The 15,413-nt window shown below is 36.4% G+C and overlaps 1 protein-coding gene across 3 annotated transcripts in view; it reads right to left on the bottom strand.

Moving 5' to 3' along the window:
• DNER (delta/notch like EGF repeat containing) overlaps positions 1-15,413 on the bottom strand; it is a 145,707-nt gene that overhangs the window by 13,346 nt on the left and 116,948 nt on the right. For 2 of the 3 annotated variants that reach the window (XM_075507283.1, XM_075507284.1), the window contains exons 9-11: positions 5,425-5,547; positions 1,956-2,069; positions 723-854 (exon numbers count right to left, since the gene is read on the bottom strand). In XM_075507283.1, the coding sequence (XP_075363398.1) occupies positions 723-854; positions 1,956-2,069; positions 5,425-5,547 (369 nt within the window). The remainder of the gene's footprint in view (positions 1-722; positions 855-1,955; positions 2,070-5,424; positions 5,548-15,413) is intronic. The other variant, XM_075507285.1, reaches the window with a different exon arrangement.

Raw genomic sequence — 15,413 nt, 5'->3', positions numbered from 1 at the left:
ATGAAGCCTAATTCCCGTTTTAACTCTTCCACAGTTGGGCTTCATACTTTCTTCCTCTCATGGACTCTCTACTGCTCTATAAGGGTGGGTTTACACTTTCTACGGTTGGAAAAGTTACTCCTGAAAAAGTTGGTAAATGCATGCACACTCAAGTCACAGCACAATTACACAGGACTTCACAGAATCACAGAATCACAGAATCGTATAGGTTGGAAAAGACCTTTAAGATCATCGAGTCCAACCATAAACCTAACACTGCCAAAACCACCACTACACCATGTACACTTGTTTCCTTAGGTAAGCAAGTTCAAAATTGTTTGGCTGAAACATCACTGGAACAGCAGGTACTCAGAAGTGAATACAAGTCTGTTAGGACTATGCTTATAGTGCTATGGAAGTACACTTTACCCAAGGTAAGTATGAAAGTAAGCTCTGAAGCATAAGTGCAATTAAAAGGCAAACTACTTCATCCCCAGCTGTGAGAGAACATCTCTGACAATCTAGTCCAACACATCTCAAAGTAAGGTGCCCAGAAACAGAATTTTCTAACTTTCATAGCCACTTTTGAAACATTATGGCCTAAAATAAAATGCATTTAACAGAATTTTGATAATTTACAGATGATTCAGAGTATTTGTGCAGATAGGTATTTAGAGACAAATATAAATTTCTTTATTATAATGTATCGTTTTTAGAAATACTTATAAAACCACAAAACTTACGTATTTCGCAGTTTGCACCAACCCATCCATGTGGACAATGGCAGGTGTAACCACCAGGCTGATCTATGCAAGTTCCAGCATGGTGACATGGGTTGCTGTCACAGTCGTTTACATCAATTTCACATTCTTCACCTTATATCAGAAAAAAAACCAACAAAACCCGAAACTTCTGTATAGCGGGTGCCTCATGTAGCAGGTACATCATCAGTCATTTAATTTTTCTCTAGCTGCAGAACACCTTATAGCTCAATAGCATCTTTATTCTCAGAACATCAAAAGTATTCTATAACTGTTTCAAGGAATAAGTCTCACATAGCCTCCAAGAAGGAAATATTATCCTCATTCAACCAGGTGCAAACAAAACCTGAGGGCTAAGTGACTTGACTAACCTCACCCCGATTACATGTGTCTCATTTCAATATAAGTTCCATCCCAAGAAAACGTGGTATAACAATTTATCTTGTATATTCTGAAGTGCTATACAATAATGTAGATAATCAGTGCCTCTGAGAAACAGCCACTGTACAATGGAAAGCTAATTCTTTTCAAAAAAAATGTCCTTTAATTAGCACAGATCAAAAAGCGCGATTTGATCTACAAAACAGCTATGATTAGGTTTATCTATTACTATCACATTGGATATTACCTTACATGACTAATAGAGTATGAGGTTGTAAATTATCTTGGCAGCAGATATTTGGATTACACCTATCATGTCAGTTTAAATACAAGGCCAAAGGATTAAATGGGCTCCTTACCATAACTCTGAAAATGTAAATTGATGCATAACAAGCACTTTAGGGCTTGTAGCAATTGCATATTAAGGTAACAAAATAAGTTGTTTCTTCAGCTTGCAGTAACTAAGGTCAATGTTAAAACATTTTGCAGTTTCAACAGTGTCCAATTAGTATATTGGCTTACCTGGAAGTCTTCAAAATGTTATTTTTAAAATGCAATCTAGTCTCAAGCAGTAAGGTCATAAGGCACGTTAAATAGCTGTTAGCTTAGTGAATTCTCTTTAGTAACAGGCTTTTTTTGCTGCAAAATTTTTAAAGTTCAAAGCAGTTGCAAGTAATATCAAGAACTTTTCATTCTCACTAGACTGATTACAATTCAGCTAAGTCCAAATTAATTTGTTTCCTTCAAGAGACACAGTCTTACTTGGTATGTGTCTTCTTTGGACCTGGTGAACACTGACAACTAGACGTTCTTTGTAACGTACAAATTACTTGCCTGTATATCCAGGTGCACAAATACATGTAGCATTTAGACCTTCGCTGTCACAAGTGCCACCGTTCTGACAGTTGATGTTAACACAAGGATCTTTGTATAATTCACAGTGTCTTCCTGAAAAGGTAAAATTAGTAATTGCCATTAACGTGACCTATACTGACAGCATGAAATCAGTACACGTGATAACTTAACTTTACCTGGATGAGCACAATGATGTGCAGCCTCCAAACCTGTCCTATTAGGCTAATGCCATAAGACTAAAGCCATATATTTTACGGTGGCTAAACTTTTTACACACATGCCTCCTCTCTGCTCTTCCCACCCACTTAGGCTTTGGGATAAGAGAGGTAGGGCAATTTCTGCTAACAAGAACTGCTGGAGTGTCTGTGAAAAACCAGTGGTATAATAAAGCATAATCTGATCAGCTATCTAATATTCTTCAATAAAATGTAAACAGTCATTGTCTTCAGTAAGAATTTCATGTAATAATTTCTTTAATAATATACATAAGCATTCTGACGTTTCTCATTGACTTGCAGGAAACTGAGGAGTATAACTAAGGCAATAAAAAGAGAAATTAATTATTCAAACTTATAGCTAAAAGCAAATAATTGGGTTGCTCAACTTCATGCCACTACCTTTGCTCTTTCATTCTCAGGTGTAGGCTATGTGAATTCAGCAGCTTTGCCTTGCAGAAAGTGCAAGCCGTGTCTGGCATACAGAACATAAAGCACAGCAGATTCCCACCTGGGGACAGGGAGAGAGGCCCTACTGCCACTGCTACATGCATCATTTTCTTTGGATCTACTTTTCAGATAAAACTAGAAAAATCAATACATGAATGATCTAATCAGTGTACAGATGGCACTGAAACACGAAAAAAATAAATGTACATATGTGAATAATAAATGAATGGTGGGACTTCATTTATAATATATCTGCTACAGTAAAATTAGCTTGCATTTAAAATACCTGCTTAAATTTATCCATTAATGTAAGTTTTAAGTCTAAATCTAAGTCTTATTAACATTTTTTTGCTTGGGAATGAATCCAAAGTGACCACTTAGCTAAAATCCTAAGTTATCTTCAGGTTTTCCCATTCTTATACTTTTTACAAGAATTTCAACAAACTGAAGAGCAGGACAGGATTCTGAATGCTTCCATGTGATAACACTTACAAATTACAAATACATTTTTCACTTTTTACAGTGGTTCATGTTTCTAAGTCCTTACTGTCCTGCAAACTGTAAAGATGCATAGTCAATAGAAGCATAAACTCACATTGTTTATTATGTATAAAAACTGCAATACAGCTTTGGCATCAGGAAAATGTTTCTAATCATGAGGTAGTGAACGACAGTGAAGGAATTATGTTGCTTGTGGAGATTACAGAACCTACAATGATGGAGGACTAGAAGAGGTTAGAGAAATACATATGAAAAGTGGACATGCAGCTGATCCTGCCTTACTCCTTCCCAACCGCTTTCATGAATACCAATTGTGTTGCACTGGAATTGGGCAGTTTGTGAATTTGGATTTGGAGAGTTTGAGACGCAGAACTATACAGAGGTAAAATTAGTGAGAAAACAGAGTCTTTAGAGAAAAGACTATGAGAAAGAAAAATCAATACAAAAAAAGGAAGAAATTGGACACATAATATATCAGATGTATGTATACAAGCAAATTTATTTAATGAGTGAACGATTAAAAGGAATGAACTCAGTTCTCTAGTGTTCAACACTGCAGTTATGTTCAGCAATGCAAGCTTACATGAGTTACATAAAAACAATCATCTCAAGTTAATAGTGATAATTATAAAAATATAAAAGCAACTTATTTTAAATATATATTTTAATATATATACACACACACGCACGCACACACGTACTCTCACTACAGACCTGCTGAAATCATTTGGTCGGTCTGTCAGCAGCAAAAAGGCAGAGCACTCTAGTTTGAGCATCCTGCAGCTAGGCAGCAGAAGCCAGCAGAGCCAGAAGCCCACAGGTACATGCTGGCATATACTTCAGTCCAGACCAGCGATAACAGCTCTTGTCTGTTTGCCAGCCAGGGGGGTATGGAGGCAGAAGGGGGGACTGCAGACAAGGAGGTCTGGGTTGGTGGTGGTAAAATTGAGGCCTCTAATGGCCCGCATCATATCTTGAGCTGGGTACCCTCATTGTATGTAGGTAGCCATTCCTACAATGAGCAATGGGTAGCTCATTCATTAGCGTCACTGAATACCTTAAGTACTGGAATGAAGAAAGCTCAGTAATCAGCAAAAACTGCTTACAGGACCAGGGCTCCTGCTTTCATTTAAAGCAAAATGTGCTGCGCACACAGTGCTTTCAGTTGCATGTACAGGTTGGATGAGAACAGAACACGAAGTCATAACATTATGGTTAAGTGCTCTTTAAACCGTCATGAAAAGCTGAGGGTCATTTCCTCACTAAGCCTCTAAAATGATGAATTCTGTATCTATTGTCAAAGAGCAGTGAAATCACCAGCATGAAATACATATTTAGCCTCAAGCAGCTGTTAAGTGAGCATTACTTATAAACAGAGATAAGGATTGATACGCTTAATGAGAAAATGCTGGGGTAATGTTCCTTAAAACATAGTCATTCTATGTAAAATATATATGTTTTTTAATACTAATAACATATGAAATTACATTCAAAATGTTCTCACAGCATGATTTGAAACAGAATACACAAAAAAGCATCATTTTAGCCCTCCACAGAGGGACATGTCACAGACAGCCGATATGTGCCGCTCTGTGTAAAGTTGAAATCCACTGCAAGATAAAACACATACTGTAGAGCAAAATACATACTTTCCTGCCCTATTTTATAAATTACTTAAGAAATGCCCAAGACTGATTCCATTCGAACATATCTAGGAATAGCTGCAGTTAATATGGGGAAACAGTCACAGACCTACTACTGTCTCTGGGCTTTATGATCTTCTAAATGAACAATCAACATAAAACTTTCTTTTTTACTCCTTTGTGCTAATCTGTTTCAAATACTAATCTTTTATTACTATGTTTTTAACTCACTTCACTGGAGAAAATAAATAAAAAAATAATTTGGAAAGCCCTCCATGTAATGGCTCCTAACAATAACTGATGAAAAATTTTATTTAACAGTTATGTTTTCTTTTAAAAACCCATCACTTTCTAACATATCTTAAAAACAGCAGAAAGAAGTACACCTAAGAAGAACAGAGAGAAGCCATTTGTCCCCAGACAAGGACATACATTTCTCACAGACCAGCTAAATCTGAACTGTTCATTTGAATAAAGATTATGGGATCAGGATCTACATTGAAGTTTGTTTCCATTTATTTTAGATGTGGGATTTATTTCTGCTCAGTGGAGGATATTGTATATCTTTGCCTGTAACAGAACCTACCATAAAAAAATACATAGAACAATTCAAAAAACAAGAGGCAAAATCCATCCTACCTTCATATTCAGCAAGGCACATGCACTCATAGCTATTGACAAGGTCTCTGCAGGTGGCTCCGTTCTGGCAGGGTGCAGAAAGGCATTCGTTATATTCCTCTTCACAGTAAAGGCCATGGTAACCTAAATCACACAACGAGGAAATAAAACAAGCTATGAAACACGTCCCAGAAAAATTAACAATTAAGCAACTATAGACTGTGGGCAGATGCTTGCTAATTGAAATATACTGTGCAGACAGATACATGTTAAGACATCGATTTTAAGGACATCTGTTCCCCAGGTGAAATTACAAAAAAAATCCTGGAAGCACAGTGTTCTGAGAGGAGCCCCAGCCACTGCCCCTGCGATAAACCACAGCAAGCCTGTAAACAGGGAGGCTGGTGACCAAGCCCACTATGAACAATGCGAATAACCACACTCTGATTGTAAAAATACCGACGTATCTCCTAGCTTTCTCAGATCCTTGCATCAAAGCAACCTTTTGTCAAAGCGGTGATAATTGTATAACAGTAGTTAGAATGAGAATGTATTTTAACTTTAATGCTGTACAACGCCAAAACACTGTAGAAGCATTAAGATACTCAATTTTTACAGTATTCCCAAGCCATAGGCAGGTATTATGGTCTGATTATGCAGACAAAGAAAGTAGGAGCACAGAAAAGATATGAGACCAGCTAATGGCCACTGCATCATTTGTATCATGAGGTAAGAAATAAGGAGTTAATCCACTTGAAATAGCACTTTTCTCATTATTTAGTGTCATACGATCATCAGTCTTAACAGTAGTTGAAATGACTTTCTAGGTATAGTGTATCAGGTCAAAGTAGTACCTAGTCATATTAAGTAACAGCATAAATTAGTATAGTGTAACAGTGGAAATAAACTAGCTGTAATGCTAAAATATGTTTGCCTGCTTATATTGGTTACTTAGTATTAAACATGAAGAAACATAAGCCTGGTCATTTTGATGACTATCATATTTGATAGCAAAAAGCTTATTTAATTCCTTTTCAATAGACCCAGGTTATATTTTTGTTAATGAAAAGCTTCCTCTCTTCTTTCTTTTTACTTCTTTTTTCTTTTCTTTCTTTTTTTTATTTTTCTTTTTTTCTTTTTCTTTGTTAAGGTAGGGGCTTTCCAACTCCAGCAACAATGTCTAAATGTATAGGGAATTAATACATCAACAAGAGAAAAAAAAAGAAAATAGATTGGTCATAATGCTTAGTAAGTACAAATAATGCATTTAAATGCACCATAAGCACTGCTTTCTCCCTGATAGACAAGCATTTTGCTTTCTCCCTGATAGACAAGCATTAGCACAGAAGAATTGTAAAACTGCTAGTGTGTTTGACCAATGAAAAAAGTATGGGGCAAAAAGTATGACTCCAGTCTTTCTAAACAGTTTCCCCCTTCTTTGGGGGCACAGGCAGGGCTTCATAATTAGTCAAATTACCTTTAGGGGAGGGTTCAGAATTTAATATATTAAACAAAATATGTTCTTACCTTTTTGAAAGTACAAATACAAATAGTACAAATATTCCTACTAAAACATGTATCTTTCATAATGTTTACCCCCTCCCTGGAAATTACAGCAAAGAATTGAGTGAGCAGACTTTCGTATTTTCTACATCTCTTCAACTGTTAGCTACGTGCTGCTAATAACTGCAAGTCAGAGCATCTGACTTGGCACATCATACAGCCTACCTCCCTCTCAAGCAAACCAAAGATGACACAGTTAACATCAACTGAATTGATTGGATAATTAACACAAATTAGTGCTTCAGATGTTTTAGTAAGTGGTTTGGCTTCCTGAAACCATAGCACCATCTCTTCTTTACCCATCCATGAAAAGGTGAGGATAGAAATTCTAGCCCATACTATTATCCACAGAATAATCCCGGAGTCAATTTATACGCAGTGCACACTCTTTCTCCTCTTGGCTTGTTATTTTATAATATCTGCCTGGTTCTGAAAACAATATAGACTGGGAAATTTTGTATTTGTTTTAAACAAAATCTTGCCTCTATTTGTCAACTTTGCTCAACGTTCTTGAAACTTCATTCTGATGAAGGTCTATATTACACTTTAAAAAAAGCAGTTTCAAATATGCTTTCATATTAAAAACATTTTTTCACAAAGAACAGTCATACAGAGCAGATATGTCATGGTATGTTAACAGTACATAAGGACACTGTTCCCATACCCTTACCATGGATTAATTTTGGTTAAATCAGTTAAACATTTAACCTTCTTGACTCATCATAGCCAATACTCCCCTTGACCTCCTATTACTGTGATATAATACCATGAATATGTACTTGTAATCTATAATATTATACCATCCACTGGAACAGTGTTTATATGCTTTTTAAAATCTTGATTTACTCATTAGACATAGCTATAAAAGCAATAAATGAATGAGCATACAATGAATAAAGATGTCATAGGCATGAATAAAGATGCCAGGGAAAAGGCCTAAAATACAAAGTGTAGATTCTGCAGTGTGATTTTACTTCTTCAGATAATCTCTAGTTAGTAGCAAAACTTACAGACATGAAATGACAGTATCTTTCATGAACAAAGAACCACAGAGGGGCAAATTCTCATCTGAGTAAGTGCCAATCTGTATTCACTCTCCTGGTCTAAATTTTCCCCCAAATTCTCACAGAACCATAGAAAATACAACCAATGCTGCCTCCAAACACCATTTCCATACCCCCTCCCTCTTATGGATAATTAAAAATAAAACTGTATGAAGATACAACAGATGTTAGTACTACACAAGATGTATATGCAATATTACTCATTTGATTTTGCACAAAATTATCTTTTCATAGTAAATAGTTAGTTGGACTAGTAGGTTATTAAGAAACATTTCAGAACTACTTTCTCCAAAGCTGTTAGCCAGGCAATACAGAATTAATTATGCTAAATGTTACGGGTTTTTTGTTAGCCTATGATGAAGTTTGTCTAGCTTATGATAAAGGGAAATATCCTTATGTCGTGACATCTGTAGCCAACATACAAACCAACATACAAACCATCAAAATCAGAAAACTGAAAAGAAAAACGTATGGGAATTCCCTGTGTTGAACACAGATGTAATTACATATTTTGAGGGAAAAAAAAAAAATGTTTTCCACGTTACACACTTCTCACCTTTCAAAGTGAGCAGAGGGAAATTTTTGACTGAATAGTTGTCTGGTTTCCAAAGTCAGTATGAACTATATCATATATATATTATAATATGAGCATCACCTCCTTAGGATTAAGACAGCCCACGCTGTAAGACACTGCACACAGTGAGGGAAAGATATTTTCTCTCTCCACGAGAGGGCAGATCTCGCCCACACACGATTTCACCCTCATCGTCCTCACCCTGGTGCCAGCAGCTTCCTTCTGCTGTAACTGGTGGGAGTGGAGAAACCTGTGCTGGAGGGCCAGGCACCGGGGAAAGGCGAGTTTCTCCTCGTGAGCTAAGAGGCACCATATCATTCTTAACAAGCGTTTCTCTTTGTAGTACTGCTTTTAAATTCTACTGATATATAAACCATGTATTATATTGAATTCATACATGTATCCCCCAAAAAACTACATAAATAATTTCTATATTTTCATTAAAGAATTTAGATGGAAACAGGAAAGTTTTTCATAGATAACTTCAGAATAACACTCTAGTATAGTTGCTTCCCTCTTTCTAGTAACATTACAATTCTGCCGCTTTTACATTCACAAGCAATGCCAAATACAGCTATTTGCATCTTTTGTGGTGTATAACATTTCTATGGAGATACTCAGAAAGAAAGAAACAATACCTACATTAACAACACTTCTCCAGCTGCTGTGTCCTGAGTAGGGAAAAAAACAGAGTGGGCATTGCAGCTTCAAAAAGGGCAAGTAATTTTATGAAACTTCTTTTTTCCAGGTCACTAGAAATTGGATATGCCTTCAATAACAGCACCTTCATGAACTCAAGCAGAACTTGCCAATGATTGTCCCATTCTGATGTGCTCTCTTCAGAGGCTGGGGAATGGACAGGGAACCTAAAAAAAACCCCTAAAATAAAGATGTCCTTACATTACCCTTTCCCCCTCTACATGACTGTCCTTCTGCTACTGCTCTTTACAAAGGCAGGAACAGATCTGTTGCCACTCTCCTCTGGATTCCCAAATTTTTCTTTCTCTTTCTTAAGCAACAGGGAGGCTGCCTTTAAGAGGCCAGGATATTTGCCTGATGGTCTCTGGCATGGTCTTCAGACAGCTATATGCCAAGGTGCACTCTCTTTACACATGGCTGTGTTAAAAACTGCAGAGGGAGAAAACGTGAAAGGGAACACACAATCGGTGTCAGGCAGGCTGATGAGAAGCCAGGAGTTTTGTCAAAGCCTTCGAGAGCAGCTGACAGAGCAAAAGATACAGCAGTGCTTGTCAACGTCTTGAGAATATCTGCACGATCAGATTAACAAAAGAGAGGGAGAAGCTTACTATTCCCTTTATAAATCAGTAAAGAACAAAGTTGAAAGCTTTTGAGGCTTTCTTAGACACTAGCTCCTCAACAGTGATTCCCTGGCCTTATCCACACTTAACACTTCAGTAAATCAAGGCAGCAGGACAAAAATCCCATCTTTATAGGAAGGCCTGATGGGATACAATGCAAGAGAGCTCTATTTTGCAGGGAACAGCATCAGTTCATATATGGCTGCTCACTAACACAGTTGCATGTTATATAGTCAAGAAATAAATGTGTTCAGATAAAGTCTGAGCTTATATAGCAATTAAATAAGAGAAAGAGAGAAGAGCTGCTCCAGATGGCAGGATGGTAGGAAGGCATGCTTACCAGCCATGGCCAGATTGCCTGGAGAGTTGTCTTAACGTAGAAGTAGAAACAAGATGAGGAAACAGAGGCAATAAAGGGCTCACAGACAGTCTGGAACTGGAATTAACCTAGAGTCACTTCTGCCAGAGCTTGCATTTCCCACCCCAGTTCCAAAATGTAGGAAGGGAAAAGACAGAGAAAAGAAAAACTGCTACCACTACAGAAAAACGTTGCACTTGCCTCTGCAAAGGTACTGAGATAAACCTACTCTCCTATAACCATTATTAAGCTACATGAGCAAAAAATCAGCTGCAGAGGAAACATACTCCACAGTACTACTTCTGAAGTTGCCACTACTCTTCATACCCTGTGGAATTTTTTCTGACACTTCTTTTTTTCTTTTTTTCTCCAAATGTTCTATATATGCTATCATATATACTTATAAAGTAAAGGATAGGTGTTAATGTCATGTACATGCGCTTTGCAGTTTCAAACTTCATACCCTTATGTCTTTAAGAAAGCCAAATGCAAAACTTTGCTGCAATATTAAGTTATTCAATTTCTAGACGGGTTTCTTCGCTTTGGGCCAGACAAAATTAAAAATAATATACTAAATATTTGCATTTGAAATTGATAACAGCAGCTCTATTAAAATAATGGAGTGTAAAGAGGAGAAAAGGTTTTAGAGGAGGAAGAAACTGCTTTGGGATTCAGGGACTAAATAAATGTTCTATGAACAGATACGATGGGATCTGGTTTTGTGAACCAGGCTCTAGATGAGAAATCCTACAAATGAGCACAAGAACTTTTATCAAGATTAGTTCTTTAACATGGGGTAAGCATGAAAACAGAACACAAACTATGAAGCTAATGTCCAACACTGGGTATTTCTTTGTTACCTGTAAAGGGACAGGTGATAAGTATTAATAACTCAGATGTGTAAGCATATAATTAAAGATTTAAAGGTAAAGTTTCATGTGCAATTGAAAAAACCACACACATAATACAAAGTAGGTATTGTTGCATAGGCTTTTGAGTTCCACAGAGCCCTCTCAGTAGACATTTGAAAAATAAGTATATTCAACTTAGAAATAACTTACACATTTTTCCCCTCCATTCAGGAAATGGGAACATTCAAAAGTATTAGACTGCTTTCCAAGTTAACTTATACAAATTAGCTTTTCTATACAAGCTATTAGATAATGTAGGTTATCCATAACAACAGTCACAGTGAAAGCCAACACACACAAAAAATTAGTAGTAAATGCCTGGTTGTGTGTGTTCTGCAAATTGTGTGGATATGCAAGTATAACAACTGTCCTTTATCATTCTTCAAATCTGTACACTGGCCAAAAAAGCATGGAAACCAAACTGCCTACCAAGCAAGGAGACTTTCACAGACCTTGAGCTAATTAGTACTGTTTAAAATTCCTCTCTTGTTTAATTTTTGAGGCAGAAGTAACACAGATGAAAATCCAGCTGACGCTATGCCTGCTAGTAGAAACAGTGCATAAAGAAAGGATGGCATTCAGGTCACACACATAAGCAAAACTCCGCAGCGCTTTGCTTCTGTAATAAGAAATTATATCCTCTGTCAAATACCTCAGGAAAAAGAACATGGCATTCTAGAACTGAAGACAAAAAATAAGTGGCAGGTTCTAAAGTTTTTAAAACAGTATGTTTCAGATATACCATATAACCAATATAGAAGAGAGTTCTAAAATGTAATTTAATAAACTGACCATTAATGTATCTAAAAAAATAATGTATATGAATGCAGGGACATGTCTGAAAGTGAAAGACTCCTGTACAAAGAAGTCAGTAGTCTAGGAGCTGGCACACTGATGCTGAGAGCCCGCAAGCCAGAAAGCCTCAGGATCAAGAGGCAGAGATCATTTCTTTCCTACTAATGTATGGTAATATCTTGATGTAGTTCAGTATGTTTATTATTAACCCTTGGTAATGCTAGTAAACTGCACACAAATTTTATTCATCTACTTACAAGTAATTGTAACAGAGACCTTCAAAGTCTCTGCAGGCAAAATTGTAAATAGAATCCAGCTTTTTAATGTACTGGAGACATAACTCATCCACTCTATCAAACTGCTTTTTGATGAAGATACAAAAGATGTGTTAGGCCATGCTCTACAGTCACTACTTGAGGGGTTTTTTAGGAATTGGAACATAGAAATCCTCAAGTTTAATTGCTCATCTACCTTACACACGATAATTACTCAAACCACTGGCAAAATGTGTATTATGATGCCTTCTAAATGCTGATCTACAACGAAGTTGACTCCCATTTATCTACTATGCCTTTAACTCATGAGGAAAATCTCTGAAGGTAATTGGTTCAAATCCTGCTATGAAGATTAAAAAAAAAAAAGAAAAGAACCCCATAATGGTACGTTCATAACAATGAAAAGGCATAACAGAAGAAAACAAACAATTCTGACTATTCCTACCTTGCTACCACTTAGGTGCAGTTCTTTAATGATCTGTTGAAATAAGTTATCCAAGTTTTTAAATTATTGACAGATTAATGACAAACTCTCATAATTTGGCCTTTAGGTCCACTCTGATATGAAGCAAGTAATATTATTTGTAGAGGGAAGTCCTTCTAAAACAAGTTGTCATTTTGAAAAGTGAAGTTTACAGCAGTCTACAAAATTTTCGGAGAAAATAAATTGTTTTTTTTAAATACTTCCCACTAAATTTCACACATGGAGCAACACAAAAGAGTTCAATTAAAGAAGTACCATATATGGTCTCAGATTCAGCCTCTATGACTTCTCATCTGGCTAACTTTTAAATGAACAAATATTATTTAAATAAAAATAAGTTTCCATAACGAGACGTGCGAGACTACTTTTAAGTCCTGTGTGACACAGAATTAATTTGAACAAACCTAACCAACAACTTCTAATCAGGTTTAGGTGACAAATTTCAGGAAAAAAAGCTTTTATTTGTCCAAGATTATTTAACTAGCTTTCTGTTCTTTGAAGCACAAGCAAAGAACATTCTGAAGAAGATTAAAACTTCCCCGGTTTACTTGGAAAAAGAAATGCCTAATTTTTCCTACCATGGACGACTCGGGAAAGGGCACTCATGCTGGACAGCTCCCAATACTCCAGTTTGGCAATCGGATCCCTTTTTATACCAGAAATTTAGAAGAAAATTTTTTCACACTAATTGGGAAATTCAGGTTTCTGTTGACTTGACGTATCTTCCCATCGCTTATACAAGGGCAGAATAGCTCTCTGTGCTTCAATTTCTAGAATTCAAAGCATTTGAATGCTGACAATTCTTTTCAGCCCTTCCCAGAGCATATACAGCACTGGCATTCTTAAAAAAAGCTCTTTATCAATCTCTGTTTTTTTCAGTCAACTGTTGTTTCAGTCATGTATTAAAAACCACTTAAAGATCAAACATATTGTTACATTTTGATCACTTTCCTCATTGCCCAGCGTTAGGCAGCTCCTCATCTCAATAGCTTCTCTATCCTCTGTGGACATTTTTCCTGACCGTGCCCTAACTGCTTGTACCATTCAATAGCTAGAAAAACAGCAGTTTTCTGTTACAAATCCGAACAAGTTAACAAAATACTCACTAGCCAATCAAAGAATAGGTTGATGCTACCAAGTAACTCTCGTATTCCTACCTCCCGAGTGCTTTTTTCCTGTCTTTCTGGATTTTTTTTTAACTTCAAACCTTTTTTTCCTGTTCACTCCTTCTGCTATTTAGTCCTTCTGGGGGCTGGGCGAGGAGAAGAATATCCAAAAAGAAAGGGGTAAATATTAAACTATTAAATTCTCAGTTCTAAAAATGAATTTAGGAAAACAGCACCTGGCAATTTCAACTACCTGCAATCAAAAAGATATTTTGTCAGACATGGAACTAATTATCAACTGATATGAATTCTAGTTTGCGCTCTCAATAAGACAGGATATGCTAGCTCTATTTAAATATGATTAGGCCTGTTGCTCTTCATCTCAATACCCGATCCTTTTCCCTAAGGATTCCTCTATTATGCAAATGAACAGCAAAGCAATTAAACACTTCAAAAAGGAAGACTGAAAATTTGTAATGAAAGAATTATCGTCTTCACCTCCTGAAATACATAAAACAAACCACATGTTAGGAAATACTCTTCTGCATTACATAATGCCATTCTTCTGTTCAGATGAAAACTGCCCACACCGTTCACAGAAACATCTGAGCTGAAAACATTTGAGGTCATGTAAACATCTGGACCTATCTTGCCACAAAAATCTACCTACCCTCTGGTTTCTGAAACGTTGCAAGCAGAAGAATTGAGGATGCTTCCTGAAAAACTGTCCATAAAATGGAGGCTTTTGTTGTTGTTGTTAAATAAGTTAATACATCTCAATGGTTAAAGCTCTTACATGAGATTCTTATAATCCTGTATGTATAAATTCACATCCGCTGGACAACAAATGAATTATGAGATAACACTACTATGTTATCGTCTGCATTCCACTTTCGTATTTTTATCCTTTATAAAGAGGTAGGTAATTTAATTATAAATCTGTCAAATCCAAACTACAAATTTCCACTAGCTTCTGTTCATTTGTGAGTACCTCTCCGTGGTCCTTTCCTTGTCTCTAAATAGCAGTGATTAATTCTGACACCTTCTAAAGATGCTGCATTAGTAGATTTCATTACAAACTCCCCATATCCACAAATAAAACTAATCCATTCTGGTGGAGAAACAACTCAACACAAAATGCACAGAAGGTTAGTGCAGTTAGCACAGAAGGTCTATGCCAGTTAAATTTAGACCTATCAGAATCAATGTAAGAAAACTAGACAGTCTAGAAAAGTTAGGACCACTCATTGAACTGAGTTCCAAAAACTACCTTTTTTCAACAGGCTTTATAAAATTTAGTCAAAACAGACTTCGCTGTTATAGCACACTCTGGGTCAGGATAATTGTATTATATATGCACAAACTTTGTAACTGCACTAAGTACTATATAGCCAGTTGTCTAAGCTATTACTAAAAGTATCTTCATTCCAAAAATCAAAATACACTGCAAGAAAAAAATTTCACCAATAAAACTGTGAAACAACACAACCATGTCGTGGCCTCCCTCTCAGGATAGTATACATCAGTGAGAATCTTGCTACACAACACGATGCCTTATGCT

The sequence above is a fragment of the Mycteria americana genome, chromosome 7 (assembly GCF_035582795.1).
Source record: "Mycteria americana isolate JAX WOST 10 ecotype Jacksonville Zoo and Gardens chromosome 7, USCA_MyAme_1.0, whole genome shotgun sequence".
NCBI classification, from domain to species: Eukaryota; Metazoa; Chordata; class Aves; order Ciconiiformes; family Ciconiidae; genus Mycteria; species Mycteria americana.
The sequence above is the reverse complement of the archived record's forward strand: the minus strand, read 5'-3'. Positions and strand labels throughout refer to the sequence as shown.